This window comes from Pyxicephalus adspersus, chromosome Z (assembly GCF_032062135.1).
Source record: "Pyxicephalus adspersus chromosome Z, UCB_Pads_2.0, whole genome shotgun sequence".
Lineage (NCBI taxonomy): Eukaryota > Metazoa > Chordata > Amphibia > Anura > Pyxicephalidae > Pyxicephalus > Pyxicephalus adspersus.
In genome coordinates, this window is record NC_092871.1 from 48,934,780 (window position 1) to 48,962,132 (window position 27,353).

Sequence of the window (27,353 nt, forward strand, 5' to 3'; positions counted from 1 at the left end):
AAAAACTATTCCTGTTAGAGTAACAAGTACCTCATGTGTATATAGGCACTGTGCAATAAATTCAAATTTCACTCATGTAGAGGAGACATTAGGAGCACTCGACAATGGGTGCCTTTTCTAGCAACGGAGGAATTCACATAATATAAATAGCAGGTTGGAAAAGGCAAGCTTGAATGCTAGAACTGTGAATTGACACTAAAGTCCAGGCCCCTATGAAAGCTCTGCCAGGTTCAGGGACACAGGTGTCATAAAATGTAGGATAATCTACATGAAAGAATAGAATTTTACAGTAAATAAATTAAATTTATAAATTATGAATTATAAATTTATATTTGAAGGAGTTAGATTATCAGGATTTTTTTTACTAATTATTTTGATAGGATCTGCTGTACTGAGAGTGACTACCACAGATCATACACATACAGACATTATATAACACCAGTTTACACCAACATGACTATATAAAGAGATACTACAAAAAAAGTGAACTGGTTTTCTACATTTCCCAATGTGGTCTCATTTCATTAAATTAGACCACATAGGAAACTTGCTATGGAAGATTTAACACACAGAAATGTATTTCCAGCCCTAAACCCTTTGACTGCTCGTGTGTATGTGTTTGCAAGGTATTACATTACAGGCACCGATATTTGCTTTTTACCTAAGCTACCACTCTTACCCGGAATGTTGGATAAAACTGGACACCGTAGTCCTTGCAGATTGCTATATTGTCCTCATCAGCACAGTTTAAAACTCCAATCTTGACTGCTGGATGCCAGTCTGGAAGGAAAGAAATTGGGAGATTGAGAAGTGAATACACATCTGGTTTTTGTGATAACACGTCTTGAGTTACATTACATAAAGGATTTGCAGATATCCTGCATATGTCACTTTAGTAGATGTACTGCCGTATCAAATAGCCACAAGGCATAAACAAGTCTCCACTAATATTCAGGCTACATGTCTCAGAGCAGGTACAGCTAATGCCTCCATATGTCCCTCTGTTGAAACTGGACCACAGTAGCAGACTGGTCACCGTGCTGGGGAACAGAAGAGTCTGTATGCTTGATAAATACAGAAGAATATTGTCAATCTGCATTTCAATTACCTGAACTAAAAATATGAAGGCGAATGTAAAAGAATTAAATGCAGGCTAACAGTAAACATTGGCCCCATGGTTTATGCAAAGGATCTTGGTAGTGTCAACATGTGTTACAATTGAATGCAACCCTGTAATATTTTCAAAAGACTGCATCTTTCATCAATAAAAGCCATCTTTTCTTACAGTCAGGTAACTGTTTTGACTAAGATAATGTAATCAGTTAGCATTTTCTTACTCCGCATACCCTCCTAACCTCTCACATTGTACATTTACATTCTGCAGACAAGAACTACACAAGCATTTAGGAGGCAGTTTTCCGGGGCAGCATCCTAATCCAGAAAAAAATTTGGCTCCTGGATAATGAATGAACATACATGACTTAATCATTCCCATTAGAATAGAAGAGGTATAAAATCTCAATGAATAGCAATATATAAAACTGTTACACCCTTACATTACAAAGACATAAAATATCTGAGGCTAGGTTGACTTAAAAAAATCACCTAAATAAAACAACTATATAATGGGTTTTCTATGTTTGTAGAAAACACATACTACAAATAAACGGATCAGATTTGAATTTCTGTTACAATTCCATGAACAAATTTTAAAACCCCTCGCGGTGGCTCCGGATATCAAAGACAGTTGGCAGTTGTGTAACTGAAAGCCTAGATGGCCATTGAACTCATCCATCCTTTGGACCTGAACTGCCCAAAACACAATAATAAGAGTTGAACTTTCTTATGAATGCATTGACTGACAGCAGCTGAGGAAGGATGTCGGTTGAAACAGACAGACTGACAGCTGAGAGGACTGAAGGTATCTGAGGACAGATGGGAAGCCATTGAGGTGCAAACAAAGGATGTAACAGACTATTCTGTAGCACACAAAGTCACGTATTGCTTGGAAGAAAAACAGTTTGGCTTGAGGAAAGGAGGAGGCGAGCCCATTCACTACCAGCGTGAACACTTCCTTGTCCACTTCTAACTACAGGGGGCCCGATGGTGGCTGCCAGCACTGGCTTGAAAACATTAATGAATGATGACAATGCTAGCTTGTTGCTTACTGCACTTCTGGGTTAAAGTGCACCATCTGGGATGTGTGTGCTCCTTCTGACATGAAAGCTATTACAGGAGATCCCCCACTTTGCCATATCTTCCAGTGTAATCATTTGGCATGTAAACATTTAAAGCACAAGCATGCAAAGAACATTTACACAGAAGAATATGCTTGAACACAATCATTTATGTGGAAGATGAAAAATATGCTAAAAAGACCTCACTGCTGCATTGGCTCAACAAATTCACCTGACAGAATGGTCGAAATACTGCACAGGATGTTTGTGTATGTATATACATTCTCCTGTAACAACATTTTTGTAAGGGTATGCTTGTTTCCACGGGTTTCAATGGCTAATCCTAATGGGAATTTTAATGAAACAGAAGGGGAGTTATTTTGTTTTATTGGGAATCTTTATGAAATAGAAGGTGAGGTGGTTTTTAGTAGGGGCGGTTGCTATGATGCTATAAAGGTTACTAAGGTAAACAAAGAAGTTTTTCAAGTAGTAGGCCATAAATAGAATGTAAGGTAGGAACAAAAAATGATGGCAGGAATCACAATATAATAGCACCAGATAATGTTATAGTCAAATAAATAATTAATCCTTGCAATCAACTACAGGTATTTCATGTACCATTCACCTGTTCAATACTTATTTGGGAATACATTTATCACAAAAAGTGGATTAGTTTTTAATATAATGATTAACCCAAAGTAAATACAAATACAATTTAACGTTCCCATCTAACTGACTGAAAATACTTTTCATATCCAGCTTAAACTTTAAGCAGAACTAAACTTCTGAAATAAAACCTGTGACCAGACAGGACAAGTACAATCACTGGCCCCCATTCCGTCACAAGTGCTGCCATTTTCTTTCTTCCTATCTATTTTGACTGCCCAGGCCTGGATGACAAAACTCCCACAGATGTCCGTGGGAATTCATTCAGTCCTAGCAGCCGTGTATTCCAGAATCCTGACCTGAGTGGTGCATGTGCAGCTCAGTGTTTGATAGATCAATACATGGATCAGGCAGGTGAGTATGTTTTATTGCAGAAGGACATCACCTGTTTCTTTCTGCAATATCGCCCTGCCTGAAATTTGGAACTTTAGTTCTGTTTTAAACACTTCCAACATAGCTGGATGGATTGAATACAGATAATTATTAAATTCTCTCCCTCTATCCAGTTTTCTGAAACCACACAGTTTAGAAACTGATCCCAGTCAGGAAGACAGGCAGGCAAGAGGCCGATCATCCTGCGGGCAACGCAGGCGGCTGCACTAAGTCTTTAATGATGGGTCTGCTTAATTACAGGTTACAAACAAAAAGAACAATCTTCAAGCCAAAAAGCTATGTTTACTTATTGTGAATACTGTAAGACAAGGCTAAAAGGTGAAGCTGACAGATGTATTGCCAGCGAACAAGTGACTAATTCATACTTTCCTAAACCCACTTCAGATACAAATGTTACAAAAAATGTTCAACCCACCGAGCACAGCTACTTTACAAAAAAAACTGTTCTTCATCTAAATTGCTGGTAGGGTTGGAACAACTAAATCTACTGCACACTAAAAGATCGATTCACCAAGAAAACCAGGATAAATATTCTTATTCCAAATAAGTAACACTAAAGGTAATAAATGAGATATGAAATTACAGACAGATTGATGAAAATAGTATTTGTTGGCTAAAGATTTAGCTTGCAGAGCTCCCTGGAAACTACAGAACAGGGTATTCCTATAGGCTAGCAACTTCAGATTTTTTGGGTCCACATTCAGGCTAGCTTTGATTTGCAGCCTTGAAGACCAATAATGAGATATAGAAAAGACGAGGGTAGGACAACCGACTTCTGGATCTGAATTAGCCGTTTGCCTTAACTTTTTGGTGTGTTCTATAATCTAAATGAATGTATGTTAAGGCTCCATAGTGGATCCCTAGCCACATTTCATTTATTTTTTTGAGTTGTCTCCATTTCCTAATAGGAAAGAAATTATGGGAAATCTTCCAAAAGGTAGATCTGCTCCAATCAATGTCTAAGAAGGGAATTTTCCAATTTTCATACTGAATAAGGATCAACAATGTCTCTCTAAAGTTCTACTATATCCCCCTAATATACAGTATTCAAGGTTCCGAGCAAAACTATATAGCCCAAGAATTGAAAAAAATCATGGCTGAACAAAATCTTGTATTGAATGAGGTTTAGGTAAAATGGTGTATTAAAAAAATCCACCTAGGTTTCACAAGAACTTTGGGGCTACACCAAGGTGAAAGTGGTGGAAAGCCTCAACAAACTTTCAGCAAGGAAAAAGATAGTCATACACTGGAAAATTCCTATTACAAATAACATTTCACCTCTGTGATAGAGGAAATGCTCAGAATACCATTATCATAAGAACAAAAGTGACAGAATCTACATTTCTACGTAAGAAAGAATTTGGGAAAAATCTGTCTCAGTCTATGGGCCCCATAACATTCATTTAGGTAAAGGGAGAGGAAAAATATAAAGATTATATTTATAGTCCATAAATGGTCAGATTCTTAGTTGAGGGTCTGCTTTGCATGGCAACTTTCCAATATTTACAGCAACAGCAAACTACAGAAATACCATTGTATGAATATTAAAACACAAACATAAAAGGTTTACCAGCTGTAACAGGTCTGACAACAGCTATATGAAAAAGGGATCCTCGTAATGTTTGGGCTTCTTGTGAGCCAGGGAACATAGAAGAGAGATTCAGAATGGAAAACTAGGAACCTAATTCTGCTGCACTGAATTCTGCTGCACTGAATTCAACTAGAAGGCCTCATGATAGTCCTTGCTACAGACATTTAAGTGAACCAAACCCCAGGAAAAGTAAAATAAAAATTGCAACATTGAAGTTTTGTTCCAAAGAGATCGACTGAAAAGAATCTTTATTGCGTCCCTTTTTTTTTTCCCTGTTTGTGCAGTTTTGAGGCTGGATATATTATTTACCTACTTACAATACATTGAGGTCTTTTTATCAATGTTTTCAACCAAGATTTACACAACTTTGATGCAAGATTTAGTCTTTCTTCCAAATGAAACATTTAAAAAAAAAAAAAAAGAGTGAATCCTGGGTAAACACATTGACATAGTAAAGTGTACAAAAAAAAGATCATATTTTCCAGCAGTATATGCAGCATCCACAGTGCAAAACGATTGTCTCTGTAAAGGACCTCCACCACGGTTATACCTATCCAAATCAAAGTACTGACTGGTTTTAAGTTAAAGTTTCATGAAAGAATTCATCTTCATGCAAGGTTGGCATAGCTCCCAGTCATTGGACAGTGACTTTACAAAAGACACTATCATTTTGTCCTAAATGAGCAAGATGACAGAGCATCTTAAAAAAATTTCTGTCTTTTCCTTAATGCACAGGTTCAGTTTAAATTCCTAAAACTTATTTTGTAACACATTTTATTTTAGTGCCAATGTGATAAATCTCAGGACTCTATGACAAACTACAAAAGTAACAGATGACATGGCTGCACACATAACTAACAATGACACTAAGGTATTTGGGACTGGGAAAGTTGACACGAATACAGCAGTCTTTCCTTTGCTTCCCGATCTTTCAGGTTTTTATGCAATGAAAGAATATTAAACAATCAGTAAGCAGTGCTCCCTGCACAAACACACACACAATGTTTACACATGAAAATGCCACATGAAACAGGAGAGTGCAAACTAAAACCATAACACAAATTTAATCTATCCCCCAATTCAGGCAATAATTGATGGAACAATAAAAACAGAAACCCTCTGTCTTACACGTCTAAAAATATTTAATGAAATGATCATAGCATTGTTTCATTGTATTGGTATGCTCAGCATAGGAATACAATTGTTCAGATGAAAACATCAAATGTTAATACCTGTATGAGGAGGCTCATTGTAATGCTATTAATTAATTCACAATTTTAAGCCATTCTTGGGTATTTTAAGAGTGTTTTGGTCCATAAACCTTTTAGAAGATCCAAGTTGACTGTGACCTAGAAAGAACTTTAACACTGGGTAGTACGTTTAGCTTAGAATGTCTTGATAATTTATTGTTCCCTACACAAAATCAAAGCACCTCATCCCAGATGCAGGACAGCAGCACAACAACATAACAGACTCCGCCATGTTTCACAGTAGGAATGGTATCCTTTTTATTGAAAGCTTCATAATTTTATTGTGGAAATATAGATGATGTGACTTGCTTAAAAAAAAAAAAGACCAGAGACTAGTTTTGCCCTATCTGTTCAAAGAAATTTTTTCCATAAGCACTGTGGATTGTCAATATGCATTTCAGCAAATCATATGGCCATCTGTCTGATCAGGGGCTGATTTTCCACTTACTAAAACACACACACACACACACACACACACACCACTTGTGTCTGCTTGTAGATTGCCTTTTTACACATATAGAATTTTGTCCCTACCACCGCCAGTACATCACACACCACTCTGTATCACATTTCAACCATACACCCCTAGTAATGTCACACACCCCCTGTACCCCATATACCACCCCTAGTAATGTCACACCCCCTGCACCCTATATACCACCCCTAGTAATGTCAACACCCCCTGTACCCCATATACCACCCCTAGTAATGTCACACACCCCCTGTACCCCATACTCGGGCAATGTAATCATGCTCTCACCCTGCACGTCTGCAGCCAGATTTCGCCAGGTGGGGGCGTAGTTGATGCAGTGTCCGCACCAGGAGGAGTAAAACTCTAGCAGCCAGGCGGAAGAGGAATTGTATAAAGCAGCGTTCACAGTGCCCCGGTCCAGGATGTGTATTCCGGGATCTCGAGGCCCATATAGCGAATTATCCCCGCTCACCACCCAGCACAGTACTGCCATCACCGGCCACCACATCCCCGCAGTCTTCAGTACACCAGCCGCCATACTGACTAGGCGTGACGTCAACAGAAAACACAGACTCGAAAGGGAACGCCCTATATGGGCGTAGCTTGGGAATGGGAGGCCTGTAACGAGGGGTGGGTGGGGTTAGGTTGATGCTGGGGAGATAGCACAGCACGGAGCAGTCACTAATATTCATCAGTTTCCTCTATAGGGGGCTGGCGCTCATATTTCTGTCATAGCCTGCTAATATTCATCACCCTATAGAGGGGACAAAGCTTCTTCACATATTTACAAGCCCCCAGATGTCTGTTACACCACCCTGTATAACATTACTTCCTCTCGGTAGGTTGTACTGGGATATATTGGTTGTCCTGAGGGATAATTCCTGAGCACTTAAAGAGGAGCAGTCACAGCTGGGCTAGTGCAGAAATCAGAGTATAGGCCCAGCCATTAGGGCAAATTTACAATTGTGTGTATGTGGTGTGCACAGCACTATGCTGCTGAAAAAGCTGCATTTATTGCTGGTGACCAGGTTGGTACCTTGGTAACTTATAACAAGGGCAACCTACTAAAAAGGATTAAATGTGAGTCTAGCCTTAAATATTTACAAATTCTTAACAAACTACCTATATTTTAACAGACCCCCTCTGGCATTGCAGTGCCATTTGTGACTGAAAGTGGAGCTGACACTAAAATGCAAGGTGACAACGCTAAACCTTTGCCTCTAAATCAGCGGCGTTGTCATCCTGCTTTGGGGATTACTTCACTGGACTGGACTGGTAGGGGGTGATAAAAGGAAAATACCAGACTAGGATACATAAAAAGTAAGGTCGGCCCACTGGACTGGAGCTACTATCCCATTAGAAGATGAGAGAGCTCCCTGAGGACAACAGAAAAACTTGCTTCTTAGAGTTGTACAAAGGAATGATGTGTTCAACCAACTATAGTGGGCTGCATGAAAGGATAGTGGGTCTGGGTCAGCTATTCTCATCCAGAGTTCTGTGGAATCCTAGTCTTCCTTCGTAGGATACTGAGAGTTCCTTGACCATTGCTTTTTTTTTTTCTTCACATTTGATGTTCCTTCTTAGTTCCAGAGTCAAAGCCACTTTGCAAAGCTAGTTGCAGGACACTAATGATTGTTTCGGTAAGTGTGGCAGTCTGACAACCATGGTAAGGAAGGGCATTCATTACACTAACCATAAACCTAAAAGCATTATTCTCATTTTTTCTTAATTATTTCCCTGGGACCAAAAATACATTTTAGGAGTTTCTATGGAGTAAAAATGTTGAGAAAGGCTGGTCTGGGTGGAGTTCCAAGGATATATTTAAGGCATTGGTTCTGGCCTTAGTAATGTGCCCAATGAAGATTGTGGAATTAATGCAGCTGCATTGTATATGTATGCAGCTACAATGTATATATATATATGTATATAGATATATATATATATACACACACACACACACACACACACATATATATATATATATATATATATATACACATACATGTGTGTATATATGTATATATATATATATATATTGAAATACATATAGAACACTTACATTGAAAAAAAATCGGGCCGTTTCCGCTTACCGAACATTTAAGCGAGAACGGCTTTGTAATTTGCCATGAGGTTGTGTTCTCGATGAACAAACGAGGGAAAATGCAGGGGGCAGGAATGGCGACTATTTCCGGCTGGATGCACAGCATGGCCCAACAGCCCAATCAGGAGAGATCTGAGCATAGGCATATATACAGGGAAGGAGGGAGGGGTTAGTCACTCCATCTTGTGTTCTGTGTCAGAGAAAGAAGCAGGGAGAGAAGTGCATTGTGACATAGACAGGTTAGGAGCCTTCTGTATATCTTGAAATACACAGATTGTGCAAGTTTTGATGCTACCTCTTGCTATCTAGCAAAAAAGACAAACATTTCTGTCTTACTCTCCAAAAAAACATATTTCATTCTGATAGCACTTGCTATCTATAAAAAAAACAGAAAAATTGCTGTATTTCTCTCAAAAAATACAGATATTTTATTCTGATAACACTTCCTATCTACCAAAAAAGACAGCAAAATTTCTGTATTTCTCTCAAAAACACAGATATTTCATTCTGATAGCACTTATCTATTAAAAAAAACCCAGAAAATATCTGTATTTCTCTAAAAAAAATACAGATATTTCATTCTGATCCCAGTTGCTATCAAAAAGCCAGAAAAATTTCTGTATTTCTCTAAAAAAAATACAGATATTTTGTTCTGATCCCACTTGCTATCTATCACAAAAGCCAGAAAAATTTCTGTATTTTTCTCAAACAAATACAGATATTTATTTCTGATACCACTTGCTATTTACCAAAGAAACTATTTAGTACACGTGCATTTTTTTCTGAACAAATAGAAGATGAGCGGTAGAAGCAGGGAAGGCGTGGCGTTGGGCAACCTGCCGCATCTGGCAGGGGGCAAACTCCCCGGGAGTCCGCCACTGTAGGACAGCAACAGCAGCAAACCATTGGAGGCAGCAGCACAAGTTGTCAAATAGGTCTGAGATGTGTGCGGAGCACCAATACGCTGGTAGATTTATAGAGATGCTGTACTACAATCATACAGCCACGTCATGTTGAGAGTATTGTATACTGGGTCTCAGGGGCCTCAAGTGCAGCAGGCTCTTCTCCTGCAGCAGCAACCAGCACAGCTGTGACAGGAGCAATGACAGGAGTTAGCGTGGCTAATATGCCTGTACCTGGTCCCAATGACTCTGCCTGTTGTTTGACCAACAACCTGAGGATCTTTTTTTTTAATTATTTTTTTTAAAAGATATCAAGGTACATACAAAGAAAATAAAATAAAATAAAGTGGTCGTAACATACAGTTCAAAAAAGAACATACAGCAAGGTTAGGTTCTAACAATACATATCTTGACCCAAATGTGTCAATGTGGAGAGCAGAAACGTCCAGTCCACCCGATCAAATGCCTTCTCAGCATCAGTGGAGAGGAGCATTAGAGGGGTGTTGTGAGTATGTGCATAGTTAATAATATTCAGGGTACGGATCATGTTGTCCCTGGCTTCCCTCATCCGGAGAAAACCGCTTTGGTCAGGATGGACAAAATCAGTCAGTATTGGAGTCAGCCTATGCGCTAATATGCTGGCAAAAAGTTTCAAATCACAATTAAGCAACGATATTGGTCTATAATTGGAGCATAGGAGAGGGTCCTTGTCTAGTTTGAGTATCACTGATATGTGGGCTGCTAATGTGTCAGGAGAAAGAGTGTGACCATCAGTGAGCGCATTCAGCGCTAAAACTAAATGCGGGCCTAGCACTGGGAAGAATTTCTTATAGTAGGCTAATGTCAGACCATCTGGGCCGGGAGCTTTCCCTGATGCGGCTCGGCGAATTGCCGCTTGTAGCTCAAGCAGTGTTATCGGTTTATCTAATATCTCTATAATGTCTGAGGACAATGTCGGTAAGTCGGAGGCACTGAGATATTCCTGTATTGCGATCTGGCGGTCGGGAGATGACCTACCACTGGAGTCTCCCCGTAAATTATACAGTAGAATGTAATAGTCATGGAAGGTGTTAGCAATGTCAGGGGTGGCGTGTGCCAGGGTGCCCCATAGAGGTTTTGATTTTAGGGATATACATGGCCACCTTCTTAGACCTAAGCGCCCTAGCCAATGCCCTACCACAGTGGTTGGCATGTTCATAGTAGTACCGTTTGCAACGGGTAAGTTGTGTTTTAGCCTTTTCTCTGTACAGGGAGTTAATTTGTGTACGAGTGGCAAGTAGTTGGGATTCCGGGTTCAATGTTGGAAGCCTTTTGTGCAACATTTCTAAACGATGCAACTCCTGTAACAGCGTATCAAGTCCTTGTTTGGTTAGTCTTTTGAGTCTACAGCTCTGTTGTATGAACAGACCTTTAATATAACATTTATGAGCTTCCCATACATAAAGTGGATTGTCTGTAGATCCTGCATTGTTGGCAAAGAAGGAGGAAAGTTCTTTCTCAATCTTTGCGGTCAATTCAAGGTCTTCGAGTTGTGCCTCATTTAGCTTCCAAGCACTGGGTTTACATTCATATATACTCCCAGAGATCTCTATCATAATGGGGGTGAGGTCAGAGAAAGTTATGGAACCAATACTCGAGTCGCTAACCTGTGAAATGGCATCATGGGATATCAGAAAATAATCAAGTCTGGAGTAAGTATTATGGACCGTGGAGTAGAATGTATAATCCCTGTCTCCGGGGTGTTGAATATGCCAGATATCTATCAATTGATTGTCATGTAGCAGTGCTTTCTTTGATTGACGTTTATGATGAGAGTAAGGCAGGTGGGAACGGTCCTTGGATATGTGTAAGGACGGGTCAAAAGTTAAATTAAAATCACCTCCTATAATGATGGTACCTTGAGCCACCTAAGAGAAGAGGGTCAGAATATATTCAAGGACAGTCAACTGGCAGGTATTAGGTAGGTATATGTTTACAAATGTAAATAGTTTCTTCTCTATCATACCCTGGACTATGAGGTAACGACCGTCTGGATCCACTTTACACAAAGAGGGGGACCATGGAAGAGAACCATCTATTAGAATGCTAACTCCCCTGGATTTAGAATCGGGTGAAGTGCTGTGATAACTGTATTTGGCTTGTTTGTTACGCAGGACCGGGATTTTGACATGGCGGAAGTGTGTCTCTTGCAGAAAGACAATATGGCTTCTGCATTTTCGGAGTGTATTGAATTTGGACTGAATGTTTTGATGGAGAGTTTAATCCTATAACATTCAGAGATGTGAGTGTGATAGTCATAATTCCTGTGGTCTAACGGTAAGGTATGGGAGGGGGAAGTGTGGGGAAATTAGTTAAGAAAAGGAGGAAAGAAAAGAAAGAAGAAATTAGGAAATCAATAAAATAAGGTACACAAAGAAGAAAAAGCAGCGAGAAAAACAAAACAACTTAAAGGAAGAAGAAATAGAGCTCTAGGCCCTAAACCTAGGTAAGTAAAATAACATACCACAACACCGACCTCTACAAGAGGCCGGGTGTACCTATGTGGGGGGTAGTGTAGGCAAGAACACTATGAGCTGCTGGCTCACCAGCAGCAGCAACATAAAACACGTATATAACTATAAGTAAATCACACAACTCTAGTAAGTGAAACCAGGAAAATATGCCGTTCCCACAAAACAAGGAGAGGAGATAGAATTCTAAACTTACAAGAGTAGAAAGGTTTCACAGGACTGAAGAGTCCAAATATTCAGCAGCAGGAGAAATCATAGTTCATGTGAATTTGAGGTATTCCTTCTCAGGGGGCGCTGAGGAGTGGGAGAGCGCCGTCTGCGTTGGGCGGAGGTAGATGATCTCGATCTCAAGTAAATACTTGGGAGTACCTCTAAGACTTTCAGCCAATTAGGAACATCAATGGGATCTGCGCCCAAGAAGGTAAACAGGGCTGGTAGCTGAGATGGATTGTGCAATGTAAACACAAAGTTGGGTTTGGTTACTATGAGATGTAGTGGATGTCCCCATCTATATCGGGCACCATGTGTGGTAATGTAATCCAAAAGTGGCTTCAGTATGCGTCTCATCTGTAGCATGCGAGGGGATAGATCCGGATAGTTCTGAAAGTTTAGAAAGCACAGATTTCATGTGCAGTTGGGCATGTTCAAGCATGTCTAATCTAAGGGATGTTTGGGAGGAGGAGGACTCCAGTGAAGTAACCTTAATATCAACTGCTTGCACTTTCTGATATATCTGTTCAATCTCTGCATGAACAGAGTGCTCTATGCGATGAGCCCAGGATTCTAGCTCTGTTTTAGTGGGTATGAATTTCAGGAGGGCTTGTAATTCTCTGGGCAGCTGCTGAGGAGAAGACACTGTGGCTGAGAACTCAGCTGGGGAATCAGATGACAGACAGGAGTGTGTAGGAGACAGAACAGCAGGGATCCCAGCTGGGAGGAAAGTCCACCTCCCAGGTGGTCAGCTTCACTTGCAGATGCAGGGGATATCTTGGGAGCACTTCTTCCTGCTGAAGCTGCCAAGTCTGAGGGGAAATATTTGTGTAAGTTGTCCCGTTTAAGGGTTTTCCCTGCTTCTTTATTCTTCCTTTGCTTAGACATCACCGAGTGGGGTAGAAACAAGCTGTGTGATCTGAAGTATTAGCTGTTAAAGCCGCGGTGGACGCAGAGCTCCAGGAAAGTGCCTGCTCACAGTGCCATTGCCAAGCCACGCCCCCCAGCCTGAGGATCATTGCAAATTTCAGAGCAGGAGGCAGACTTTGAGACCCTTGGAGAGTTTGGTCAGCACTTGCTGGGCGAGGGTTCTGCATCAGTGGCTGCATTTGCAAAGGTTGGCTTAGATGAAAATGGGGATGATGATGACCGTGATGTCACCAGGGAACCACCAGTGAGTGTAAGGCTAGCAGCAGTTCTGAAACAGGCGTTAGAGGAAAGGCAGCAGCAACACAATGGGATGGAAGGGGCAGAGGACAGGCTGGATCACAAGAACCACAAACCAAAGTGGGAGCAGTACTTGTGTTCTCTTGAAGGATGTGTAACCACATCATCATCTCTTCTTCCACCTCCACTGACTCCTCCTACACCTCCAACTGTCAGACTTCAAACTGCGCCAGACTTCAAACTGCGAGGAAGTATCAGCTTCCTTCCGCAGGTTTCGTGGCATCAGACGACGTTTGTTGCTGAAAGAAGGGTACTCCAGTGACCCCTTCAGTTCCCCTAGCTTCCAGTCTCTTCAGCCCACTCTACCGGAGTTCTGCGCAAGGCATCAGGCTATGGGCCCAACCAACAAAACGTCTAGCCAAACTAGTGGCCTACAGCTACTGCCGTACAGCATTGTGGACTCTGCTACCTCCCGTGACCTGATCTAGGTGTCATTGAAGATGCACTACGTCCAGCTCTAGATGTCAGTTACCAATGCGCTGTACGCTCTATTTAAGGGGCCACCGCCTCCTCCTGATGCTGTTGCTGCTGCCGCCTGTCAGTACTCCATTCACTATATTTGTATTACACACTTCTGGGTGTCATTGACGATGCACTACACCCAGCTCTAGATGCGAGATACCAATGCCATCCACGCTCCTTCTCAGGGCCCACCACCTCCTCTTGATGCTGTTGCTGCCACCTGCCAGTACTCCATTAACTAAAATTGTACACTTCTGGGTGGCACTGATGATGCACTACACTACACAGCTCTAGATTCCAGTTACCATTGCGGTCCACGCTTCGTCTCAGGGCCCATAGCCTCCTCCTTCTGCTGCTGCGGCCTGTCAGTACTCTATATTTAAAAAAATTGTATTACACACTTCTGGGTGCCATTGACGATGCACTACACCCAGCTCTAGATGCCAGTTACCAATGCGGTCCCCACTCCCTCTTAGGGCCCTCTCCCTCCTCCTCCTGCTGTTGCTGCTGCCTGTCAGTACTCCATTCGCTAAAATTGTACACTTCTGGGTGGCAAATACAATGTACTACACCCAGCTCTCCATGACTCTTAGCAATGCAGTCTCCCTGGGGATAGCAAATAGAGGCCACACGTTGGTACTGCTCTCACTGACCTACGCTCCCTCTCTGGTCCTCCATCCTTGCCTAATGTTACCGCGCTACTTCTCCACAACTTCATGGGTGGCTTTCATAACACGTCATCCAGGTCATAATGCCAGCTAGCAAATAATAAATAATAAACAGGATTTATATAGCGTAAACACATTATGCAGCTATATAAATTAAATAGGGGTGCATACATTAAATAGCAATGCCTTGTCCTGCTGTTTTCACAGCAGAGACTGTTGCTAGAGGGTTGAGTTTACCCTTTCACAATGTCCTAATGCTTGTGCTGCATTCTGGACACTGTCCATCACGCAAAAATCCTATTTGCCTGCTGTCACTTTGCCTGCCATTTTCTGGAAAACCTTAACTTTTGTGTTTTTACCTTGTTGCCACTGTTCTCTTACACTTACCTAGCAAATTCGGTGGTTTTGACATGTATAGGGGCTTTGCTATTACTGTTTAAAGTCGGCCCTTTGACTGTAATGTAATTCACTAAATTGGATTGCCGAAATTTCGTGAAGCCACTGGAAGTTCGAGGAAATTTTCGCAAGACTGTCAGAGGCCTTCTTGCTCATCCCTAATATATACTTGTTTTATAGATGCTTGATATCCTCTCTGCTACTAGTAACTGATATGTACCAAACTTCTGAAGAAGCAGACCCAGATCCTTGCCAGCTCTTGCAGGTTGTTACACAGTATGGTAATTACGGAACAACCTACTGAGGTAAACCTGAGACTGGCCTAAGAATTAAGGGATCAACCAGCATGAAAAAAGCCATCTCTAATGTTTCCATCTTAATCCCAATAAAAGTCACATAAAAAGTGCAGAGATCTAAGGGCTGCCTACTGCCAAGATTTCAATATCATGATTACATGATGGTCTAATGTTTCCTTGGCTCTGCTTCGGTTTGAAATGGGGAATCCTCTATTGATAGCCTTCCCTGTGATAGGAGTCCATTGTGTCATGACAAGCTCAGCTGTGATCCCGGTCCTATTTACTAGATGACCTCCCTCGAGCCATAACCTTTTACTTTTTTTTACTAAATCATTATAGACAAGTGTCCATAGACATTCTTTTTTTTTGCCAAAAATGTCCTTATAAATGTTTGCCTCTCTGAATCAGCATAATATAATTATACCAGAAGATGACGTGGAGAAGGGACTTTAGTTCCAGGTGCTGTCAGTTTTTGCCAGACATTTTTGATAATTACAATTTTTTTTATCAATAGGTCTCATTTTATTTGTTTGATAAAATATAACACAGACACACAGTTTTTTTTTTTTTAATTGAAAAAAAAAATTAAATATATTAACGCTTCAAACTGTAAAGCAGCATATAGAAAGTCAATATTTTATAAATCTGCATTGTAACTTGCATACTGATCAGTAGTTCTGAGCATTACCAAATTACCTATATATACATTTACAAACTACATATATTCAATCCAATTATAACATCATTCAGATACCATAAAATGTTTGTTTCCAGCTTCAAGTTTTATTTTAAAAATGGTGGGAATTTTTAAAACCTAAGTCAGTTTTCTGTTAGGGACAGGGACCAGGTGTGTATTCAGGCTGACAGCAGAGACCTTACAAAATGGACTTCTTAGTCGGTAACAAATCTAGTTACCAGCACATCTGCTTTCTCACATGTAGTAACACATCACATGTAGTAAAACGATATTTCAGAGAAGCAAGTCCTTCATCAGGTACACTGTTGTTGCCTGAAGTTATGCGAGACTTTGAATTGTTGCTTTACTAAATGTTGAAAACATCCTTGTTCCCGTGAGGAATGTTTTCCTTCACTTTGTGTCCCTGTGACCAAAGTTTAACCTGAATGCACAGAGAGAAGGTTAAAGAAACCTCCACAGACTAAGTTAGTTCTGGTCCCCTAACCAAAATGTAGACAATAAACAATAAAAAAAACAGACAGAGGTTAAAAACCTTCCTGACCCTAATTAAAAAAAAGTTTTTTTTTCCTGAAACCTGTGTTCCTTCTGTAGAGTTTTTCCTCTCTGGCCCTCCTTTGTCCCTTCTGCTGTTCCTGGATAGGAAGTAAAGGAGATCCTCACAAATGGAGGTACAGGCAACAAAAAGTACCTGATAATAAATGTAGGTCTTTACCACTGTAAAACAATGGAAAAACAGGAGCTGATGTTCCACTTTAAAACAAATCTTTTCTGGCAGACATTTTTAAAGCTAATATTCAGGCAAACAGTTACACAGCTATGCAAGGATTAAAAAATATATAAAAAATCCTACCTGGCAAAGGATTAGCATTTCTGTCCAACCTGAGCACAGTCTTATCCAGCAGGATAGAAAGTAATTTTTCTTTGATTTAGTTTTACAGACAGATTCTTCTCCCCAACCTTCTCTATGACTAGACAGTGAAGGCAGAAGAAGCACGCACATGGGCTCACCTCTCTGTCACTGCTTTTTCTTCTGTCAGCAGGCTCTTTGCATTAAAGCACCCTAAATGACTCCTAGTCCTGCTTATTCTTTTCCCTCTTTGACATCTGCTGTACATACTGTATAGTATGATTGTAAGAAACTATTACCTAGTAATTCAGGTAGGTATACTATTTGCATTTAAAAAAAACATTTAATGTATTAATATTCACCATGCTGCAATTATTTGTGCCTATTACATCCACCTGGATATTAGCTTTAAAGCAAATCTGTTTTATAAACCTAACTTGGCTACCTTCCTATCTTTTGTCCTTACCACTTGTCAAAGCCCTCTGAGCCAGGGCCACAAATGCTCTGTGTTTTTTCATTTCAATCCTATGAGGAGTTTGTTTTTTGTTGAAGCACAGAATAGGAACCCTCCATTTAACTAATTAAGGAGCACACAGTATGCACGGACCTTGCTCTGAATAATTTGAGAAGGAGCTCTTGGGTTTATTTAAGATATCTTGCTGGAAAGAGGAATATCAGAATGTGGTGGGCTGTGGTCACTGCAAGCAACAAAATACGTATGACTGCACCAAAGTCGAATATAAAAGGGCTGCTTAAAAAGTTTTAACCTAATATTTTTATGAATAAAATGATTTAATACATCTTTTGTTACATCAGCCAGCTTAATTATTTTTTCTTTAACTAATTAGTGCAAGAGAAAAATGATTGTTATCAATTAAACAATAGTACAACAGTACAAAAGTGCATAATAAACAATGCTAATTGGTATTTAGTAATCAACATCATAAAATTGTCTCTTCATTTTCTCTCCAGGTAATAGAATATTCTCTTCATGCATAGTTGGAAGTGCAGAATGCTACACCACCAAAAGTCATCCTACTTGTTACTTTAGGCGGAATATGTTTTCAGAGCTCTCAGGATGTAGAAACCTGTGTTCATAAAAAATAAAAGTAAGTATAAACATGTAATGTGTAGCCCCAGGTTGCAATTAAAGTTAATGAGCAGAAAAAATCAAGAAATATTCCACAATTGCATTCCCCAAAAAAAAAAAAACACAATTTTTCTAGGATTTCTGCCAAGGTAAAAGCAGTAATGCAGTTTCTACATATTTCACATACTAAACATACCTGTAAAGGGATAGCAGAAATGTCAATAGGCCAAAATGTTTCCTTTTGTTTCATCTTTATTTTCCTATATTTCTCTACACAGTCTTTTATCGTGTCCATTACTATTTTTTCAGCAATGTTTTCCAAAAATCCAGCTGTTTCTGAACTTTTTGTAGTAAGCAACTGCAGCTGGTCCTGAGTATAATTTTCACTTCTTTTCTCTTTGTTTTTCATATATTGTTTTACATTTTCCTTGATGAATTTGTCCTGGGAGATTTTAGTAAATGTTTCAAATACATCAGACAAAACACTTTTGAAAAGTTCATCTGTAACCTTTACAACTGTGTTTTTTTCATGACGGCACAGCATTATTGTCTTGGTGTCAACTGCACAGAAGAGACTTATTTGCGAGGCCTGATCAGGGTCCCTGTCCTCATTTAAGGGTTTAGTTTTTACACCATTTGGGTATATGCCACATGCATCAGTATAACTTTGATCACTACTTGTCTCTGATGGTTTTAAACAACATGACCTAGTTTTGTTTATACTTTCAGAATTTTGTTCTTTTTTATCATCTGCACCTTCTCCTCCTTTTCTTCTATCAGATCCTGTTTCATCCTGAGCCGTGAAATTTCTTGAAGATTGACCTTCACCAGATGCGTTATTGTCATCTCTGGGAGTGCCTGAACTTGATCGGTCATCAAACAGCAGCTGTGAGATTTGCCCTGGTCTTACAAAAACACCACAATTTGCAGGACATTGAAAATATTGTAATCCTTTATAAGTTCCATCATTGTCACCTTCAGCCTTGTCTAGAACTACTCCTGCCCAGAAGCCATCCCTGAAAGCCATCAACCCTTTATACATCAATGTACCTGGCTTGGAAAGTTTCACCAATACCCTATCACCAATCTCAAAGGTAAACAAAGGATCGTGAAGATCATCTTCTGGCTTTGATAAAGTTAGAAATGGTGCAGAATTCACAACATTCTTTAATTTTTTTTGGTCTTCAGCCTCCAGAGTTGGGGCTTCTAAGTATCCATCAATGGGCAATTCATCAACTGGTTTTGATGTTGAAACAAGAGCATTTTCTGTTAATAAATTATCATACAATAACTGGATTTCTTCAATTAAGCTAGCTTGACTACTCTGAAAACTTTCTGTTCCAGAGAAGACTATTTCCTCTGGTGGTGTAGGGAAGTCATATGTGTCAATATCATCACTTTTTATTGAATCAATGTCTTTAGGCAGGGAAGGCAGCTCTTCGCTATGATACTGTTTTACAGAGTACAAGTCTTCACTTCCATAAGAAAGCTTTTCATCAACTGGAGAAAAGATTTCTGACAAGGTATCTTCAATAGGCTCTAGAACTTCATCTTTGATGAATATCACCTCTCCCTCACTAGGATGTGGGAAGCTTTTAATCTGAAATAAATCATTGGAGGTTGTAGCATGGAATGGCGCTGTCTCAATTTTCTCGAAGATTACATTTTCTATAAAAGATTGTTTCACATTCATTTCTGTCATTCTTGTCTGGTCTTTAGTGTCAGATAAACTAATTTCTGCCACATTACTAATGTTTTCTGAACTCATTGATGTCAATTTCTGTAGGTCTGTAACTTTGACTGTAGTGTCATCCTGATTTACATGTAAATGTTCTACTCTGTATGATTTTGAATCTGACTCTGTCACATCCTCAGATGTTGGAAAAGATTCATATGCCAGCGGCGCTTTTTTGGTTTCTATCTCTTCCATACCCAAAGATTCTGCTGATCTCAAATTCAGAAATCCGTTCTGAGAAAAGGGAGGGTGAGAAGAGTCTTCTCCAGATATACCAATGCAACTATTTTGCTTTCTTTTGTGAAAAGCAGACATAATGATAACATTTTCATCACTTTGACCAGGATTTGGGTCAAACAGCTGAGCAACTGGCTCTTTATTAACACTGAACATTTCTTCAGTTGGTAAACCAGTTGATTCCATGTCAAACACATCTGAATCCCAACTCTCTGTATCCTGTCCATCCTGCTTCGGATCAGACATAGAGACAGAACTTTCTGAGATGTTAATGAGTTTAGCAGAAACTTTATGAAATTCTGAAAAAGAGGATAGGAGAATGCCAGTGCCCTGTGTCTGGGATTTAACATTTGACTCTGATGGTTTTAGTAGGCCGTCACTCCTAATTTTAGACATCAGCTTAGCATCTCCTTTGATTCTGTCTGTAGACATCATATTAGGATCTAAAATTGAATCATTAGAAATCATAATTAGTTGTTAATTCCATGTTTTGTTATAGTTCTTGTTCCACCCAAAACTCATTCACATTACAGGTGGATATCTGCCAGTGCAATATATCTTTGGGAATGTAGTAACAGGATTTTCCAACTAGAGTCTTAATATTGTTTCACTGTTTGGAAAATTAGCTTGTACATTGGTAAACAATACCTGGGCATATTGGCTGCTATATAAAAGGGTGGAATAGGGAACTTAAAAACACAGATCTCAAGGCTTTAACCCCAGAGAGATTAAAAGTTGGGTGTTTAAACTTACCTGCATCTGTAAAAAAAATAAAACCCTGCCCTTAAACTAATTGTTCAGCCATTTTTTAGACAATAGTTCAACAGCAGAAATGAGGGAACAATCCCAACAGCTACACAGATAAATAAAAAGTGTTTAATTTAATATTTAAATCTGTGTCCCTGTTGCAGATTTTCCATTACTTCCTGTCTGGATCAATTGTTGCCACCTTGACAGACAGTGATAGAAAATATATTTAAGTTTGCTCCAAAGAACTGAAAAAATCCAAAAAGGTGTTTTAATTCTGCTGAAGTTTCTTTTAAACACTAAAAAAGTTTTGACCGAACTCACACTTTAACCTCTACCTGTCTGCAATTTGTACTTTGAAAACTGACAGCTAACACAGCTGCTGGTTTTCAGCTTTTTCACTGTTAGCCTTGATCCCCACTGATGATTCAGAATTCTCTGAAACCACATGATCACTTAGGCAGGGCAATCATATGATTACATGCTGGCTGAAAGCTCCAGGGACAAACATGGAAGCCTTCAGCCTGCAGATAAACAGTGTTGCCTACAACATACAGTGTTATTCTGCAGTGCAATCTACCTAATTATTAACTTTAAAATTAAAAAAAGTGTTTTTTTGGCTTCATTTTATGGACAGAAGAAACTGCGTATGGTTCTGTCATGACTGTTTCAACATAAATGACAGCTCTTTTTTCTGTGGGTGAGATTCACATGACGTGTACAGACTCAACACGATTCTGTGACAGGATGAACTGGCTCAGTGGGAATTACATTATTCTGCCCCAGCCAATGAAGGTGGGTGAAGAATTTGAACCAAGACCAGGAGAAGATGCCAGCAACAGCAGCAGCAAGGACACTGCAGCATTGGATAAATCCATTTGGAAGTATGCTATAATGTGCAAATATGCTGTGCATACATGCACATTATGGTAAAAATCTCATGAAGGCCCAAAATTACCAACTAGGTCTGACAGTTGAATTCCACTTGAAAAATTATAGATATTGCTTGGATATGTAAATAAATATAAAGTTAAATTAAAACACCGAAACAGTGTTTAAAAGGGTAAGTTAAGGGAAAGTAATCAGCAGTGCTTATGGTATCTCTACAGCTAATTCTGTTTCTCCACTCCTGACTTTCTATGTCTTGTTTGGACTGTGTCTCTGTGTGAAGGTGGCCATCTTGGTGCAGTCAAGGTTTGTATTTCTCATGTCAGAGCCTCCAGCAAAGAGAATCAGCACAGCAGTGACATCACAAAATCTCACTCCAATTTTACTATAACTAGCAGTCAAAGGCAGGATTGCCTGAGATCTCTGTACTCTGTAAATATACAGCTATGGGGCTGGAGGCACAGTCTTGACATACATATGTACCTGGAAGTGTACTGTTTTTTTAGGAGTAATTAATGAGGTTTACTTTATGTTAGCCTACACTAAATAATACTATGTTCTATAGTGACTGCGCTACACACTTTTTAGCAAGTATAGTTGCTTTTCCCTTTTTCAAATTAAAAAATTGTGAAAATGAACATTTACTTATGAGCTTTCTCTTACTTTGTTGTTGATACAAGATGTCTGTGTTTTCTGCCTTTGTCATTTCATGTCCTTGAAAATTCATATTTTTCCTTTAAATAAAAAGAAAACATCAGGACATTATATAACATTATAATACCTACATTATAAGTACGAAAGTTGGCCCTCTTTGTTCTCTATTTCAGTTTCCCCTTTTTCTTTTTTATCCTGTTCTGTTTGATGACTTGAAAAGGTAATATAAGTTTGTGGTGGTTAAGTAAATAATAAACAAACAGTACAAAACTACAGTCCCTCAGTTTATTTAATCTAGTTAAACAAATTAAAACAAAAAAAAAAAAAAAAAAAATATATATATATATATATATATATATATATATATATATATATATATATTAAAGGCATAGGTTGAAACCCAGTACTCTACACCCTAACGCTATACATATGTTTGTGCCCCACAAACCACTACATCTTACTGATGATATAATACAGTATTTATTGTATCATTTCAGCAGATTTTTTTTCCACAAGTATGTCCAGCTAGCCTGTGTTTAGTCACCCGAATGGCTAAAATTTACATTTGCACATTTCCTTGGCAGTCAAAATGATAAGAGACTTATATTTAATGGCCATTTTAAATTGAAACAGAGCTTTGTGGCAAAGTATTGTTAACTTAATCTTAAGTGAAATTGTCAGAATTATAGAATTACCCTTTTTCTTTTTCTTTTTCAGGAACAATGTGTGTTTCTTCTATATAACATGTTGACAGGTCATCATCATTTGCAGAACTTCTCTCCTAATAAAAAACATAGCTTCAAGACACATGCAAATTTTATATAGTTTACACTTCCAAGAAGAATTCCACAAACCACAAAGCATAGGTATACCAAACCACTAGGTGACAGCAATGGCCACCTACAAAAAATTAAAATTTCATGATTACATATACAGAAAATTCCTTATTTAGAGAAATAAGGAATGTATAATCATGACATTTTAATTTGTTTGTAGGTGGCCATTGCTGTTACCTAGTGGTTTTGTATACCTGGATGAAAAAGCTACAGGTGAAATTTTATGTTTTACTATCTCTGCATTCTGGTGAGAGTAAACAGGTGTTATAGATTAACACTAGGGGGTCACAGCGCCTATAAGTAAAGCAATTGAGTTACCTGTGGACACATGTTAAAATTTGCTTTGATAACTTAAATAGAAGGTTTATTAGTAATTCCTCTTGGTGAATATATGAAGTTGATTAATTAAGGCTACATAAACAAGTAGGTGCATTTTCTGTCTCTTCGGTCACTTCAAATGTTACAAATAATGGAGGAAACAACAAAGTAGGACATAATAGGGGAATGGGAAAATCCAGGATCTGTCACCACTATTGATCAAATGCTGTCAACATGTAGAAGAAGGAAGGGAGGCATTAAATCGAGAGGTCCCAGGTTCGAATCTTGTCCAGGACATTATCTGCATGGAGTTTGCAGGTTCTCCCTGTATTTGCGTGTTTCCTACAGGTACTCCAGTTTTCTCCCACATTCAAGAAAAAAAACATGCAGTTAGGTTTTTTGGCTACCCCCCCAAAAAAAAAAATGACCTTAGAGTGTATTAAACAGACAATATGACTAAGAAATATGAGGTAGGGACATTAGATTGTGAGCTCCTTTGAAGGACAGATAGTGACATGACTATGAACTTTGTGCAGTGCCCAGTTCATGAATATGCAGTCCTAAATGTGGGACCTCCCCAGCTCCTCTAATGCACCGCTTGTGGTCCTGCCTGAAAAATTTTCTGGCGACAGATGATACAGTTTATACACCAAGTTCCAGATATGCATGTGCCCCTCTCCCCCTGTCCTTTACTTTCTGAGTGTTGGGAATGACAACAGCATGTTAACTACATTGAGAGCGAAACGAGATTGGATTAACATTTGTCTATTGGCTGCAAGTAGGAAGAGATGATGGTTACATAACTCGTTTTCTCCAAAAATGATTTCCATTTATCACCAAGGTTTTTAGGGTGTGGAGAGAACGGCCATCATTGACCGTTTTAAATATTCTTCCTGGTATATTTTTATTGTCTCAGGTTAATAGTGGGTCTCTGCTTTTGATCTAAGAGTTACTGTACTCTGGTTTGCCTACAAGAAGAGTAATGTTCATAATGACATGGAGAGCTGATATTGTTTTATATTATTTCTTTTCTGGGTATTGTGGATGTGTATGTGTAAAAATTTATTTCTGTGAAAATTCAATAAAGATATTTTGAAAAAAAGGGTCTTTACAAATGCTTCTTTTTAGGAGGGTATACATGATTTGATAGACTCTTATACAGAAACGTCTGATTTAAGAACAAGTCAACCAAATATGGTAGAGGGAACACAAAGTTCAATGCCTGAAACATAGGGGTGATGTTTTAATCCAGCTGGGGGTAGATACCCCCTCAATAGCAGTTTATAGTTGGCTTCATAAAAGCCCACATTAATAAGTCCATGTGCTGCTGTGTCCCAAATCTGCTCCCATTATAATATATCTAATGTGTGGACAACATCTTCCTCCCAGCAAGTTACATATAGTGGCTTAGAATGGACTTCAGGAAGGAGAAGCAAGCTTTCAATCAATGAAAGTATACCCTTACCCAATGGGTCCCTATAACAAACACCCTCAAAAGGTGTGCATGAGAGTGGATTAGTAGTAAACTTGAGCAGAGATTGGACTTAATGCTTCATTTGAAGGTAAGTAACTATACACAATGAAGTGATTTCATAGGATGAGCAAAGGGAGGCAAAATATCACACCCTTAAAGGTACAGTTAAATCCTTAGCTCTGTGGAGGCCCTTCGACAGCCAAACAGTAAAACAGATATTAGGTAATAGAAATATTGGGTAATATTTGGGCCTCCTTTAAACCTAGGCAAACAACAATTTTTTGATAACATGGTTTATTACTGCATCTGGAAGGACCCGGAAAAAGTACAGAAGTCTTGGCAGGAGTCATTTTCAGTGCTGCTATTGTACCAAGCCTAGAGATATGGTACTTCTTCCAGGACTCCAGAGGTACCCTCAAAGAGCATTGGATTGTTGCATAGTTAGCAATATACAAAGAATCATAGGACACTGTAAGAAAGATCCCAAGGTATCATAATTGAAAGTTATCCCATTCATAGGGAAAGTTAGCTTGTAATTGTTAGTATCAACTCTTTTCAGAGAGATACATTGAGGGCACTTGAACTATTATAGTTTGCATGCAGGCCCGAGAAAAAGGGGAAGGTAGACAGAATATGCGAGACATTTGGTGACAGGGTTGATAAAGAAAAGGTACTGTACTAGTACTGTAATGTTAGGATTTTCTTTCATCAGCAGTGCAAGGGGCTCCATGGATAGGGCAAACAGCAAAGAGGACAATGGGCAAATGGGACAGCGGTAAAAATGCAGGGGGGTGAATCCAACTTGCTCCCGGCCCACCAGAGATGATATCCCAATATTAAACTGAGTTGCCATATTTTGTCCATCTATTTCACATCTAGATGCAGTGTAAGATAGGTCTGTAGTTTGCCCAAAAAGTGTGATTTGTGTTAAGTTTGGTGATTATGCAAGAGACAAGAAACCTCTGTTTCTAGCACTTCAATAAGAGCTTTTAATTTTCTCTTCCTTCGAGCAGCCAACTGTGAAGTGTGCTAGCCAGTGTGCTGGCCACCATATCCAAAGATTCATTGCATTTAAAATTCTCCTGGAGAGCATTATCCATCTCCAAAACAACATCTGGGTCGCTTAAAGAACCTTATTGAGGGACCATCTATTATCCTTAGTCCTATCAAATAAGGAGAACACCATCTGGGAGACCCCATCGTGATCAGAGCAAGTTATGGGAAGGATGTCACAGGAGAGGACAATTGTAAGGAGATGGGAGAGAACCAAAATAATGTCTATTCTAGTCCAAGTATTGTGTGGATGAGAGTAGAATATGTAATCCTGCTTACATGGATTGAATTCCCTCCAACTATCAACTAATTTATGGCGTGCCAAAATTTTTGAAAAAAGACTAGAGAAGGAGTTTGCATGCAGGGCAGTGGGTTGACGGGCGGCATGATGCCTGTCTAGACATAGGTAGATAATCATATTGGAGTACCCATGGAATTTGAGGGGGGAAGATGATGAGTTCTGTTTTATCTGGGTTGATTTTCAGAAATCTTTTAGACATCTATGATGATTTGGCTGGCAGGCAGCATGACACTATTTAGGAGTGAGGGAGACAAGTCAAGGTTGGACAGATAAATTTGAGTGTTGTCAGCATACAGATGGTACTGTAAACCAAAGGAGGATATGAGACTACCGAGTGAGGAAGTGTACAGAGAAAAGAGAACTGGTCCAAGGACTGACTTTAGAGAACACCAACAGGGAGGAGAGTGGGAGAGGAGGGATTACCAAATTTGAAAGGAGCGGTCGGACAGGTAGGAAGCAAACCAAGAGAGGGCAGTGTCACTGATACCAATGGAGCGCATGATGTGGGTTAAAAGTGGGTGATCAACAGTGTCAATAGCAGAGGAAAGATCTAGGAGGAGGAGGAGGGAAAAGTTGCCTCCAGACTTAGCTCGGGTGAGGTCATTCGCCACTTTAGTAAGGGCTGTTTCCGTGGAATGGGCAGCTGGAAAGCCAGACTAGAGAGGGTCAAGAGGAGAGTTGGTGTTCAGGTAATCAGTGAGTCTCTTATAGACAAGGTGCTCAGGTATAGAAGAGGTAACCGAATCTAAGGTTTCCAAATAAGCTATTTATTTGATAGGATAGGTCTGCCCTATCAAATAAATAGTCTATTCGCTATCCTACAGTATCAACTATTGTAAACTTACAAGTGCTAACATATACTCCATGTAAACTCTCACATAGAAGACCCATCATATATAATATCTGGTAAAGAATGAAAGAAACAGGCAGTGCAGCAAATAGTACAAAAGTTGTCAATGAAGGGAAAAGAAGGTTGAAGAGACACACAACCGATCTGCAAAATAAATCACTCCTAGATCTTCTGTAGTTCAAGGAGCTGGGGTTCATCACAGGCCAAGAAAAGAGTCAGAGGCTTCAAAAAGAATTGCCAGGAAGTAGTGCCCTCTAGAAAACGAGGTGGTTCCAAAGAAGATAGCCCATTATTACAAAAACCAG

General features: G+C 39.4%; 2 protein-coding genes across 2 annotated transcripts in view; both read right to left on the reverse strand.

Moving 5' to 3' along the window:
• QSOX2 (quiescin sulfhydryl oxidase 2) overlaps window positions 1–7,116 on the reverse strand; it is a 31,709-nt gene extending 24,593 nt beyond the window's left edge. The window contains exons 1-2 of the mRNA XM_072429391.1: window positions 6,838–7,116; window positions 680–780 (exon numbers count right to left, since the gene is read on the reverse strand). Coding sequence (XP_072285492.1) covers window positions 680–780; window positions 6,838–7,087 — 351 coding nt within the window. The 5' untranslated portion in view covers window positions 7,088–7,116. The remainder of the gene's footprint in view (window positions 1–679; window positions 781–6,837) is intronic.
• Window positions 7,117–15,873: 8,757 nt separating this feature from the next.
• The window catches only part of CCDC187 (coiled-coil domain containing 187), a 66,127-nt gene continuing 54,647 nt past the window's right edge, over window positions 15,874–27,353 (reverse strand). Inside the window, exons 25-28 of the mRNA XM_072430566.1 lie at window positions 22,912–22,997; window positions 22,226–22,296; window positions 18,152–20,370; window positions 15,874–17,953 (exon numbers count right to left, since the gene is read on the reverse strand). Of these exons, the coding sequence (XP_072286667.1) occupies window positions 17,939–17,953; window positions 18,152–20,370; window positions 22,226–22,296; window positions 22,912–22,997 (2,391 nt within the window). The 3' untranslated portion in view covers window positions 15,874–17,938. The remainder of the gene's footprint in view (window positions 17,954–18,151; window positions 20,371–22,225; window positions 22,297–22,911; window positions 22,998–27,353) is intronic.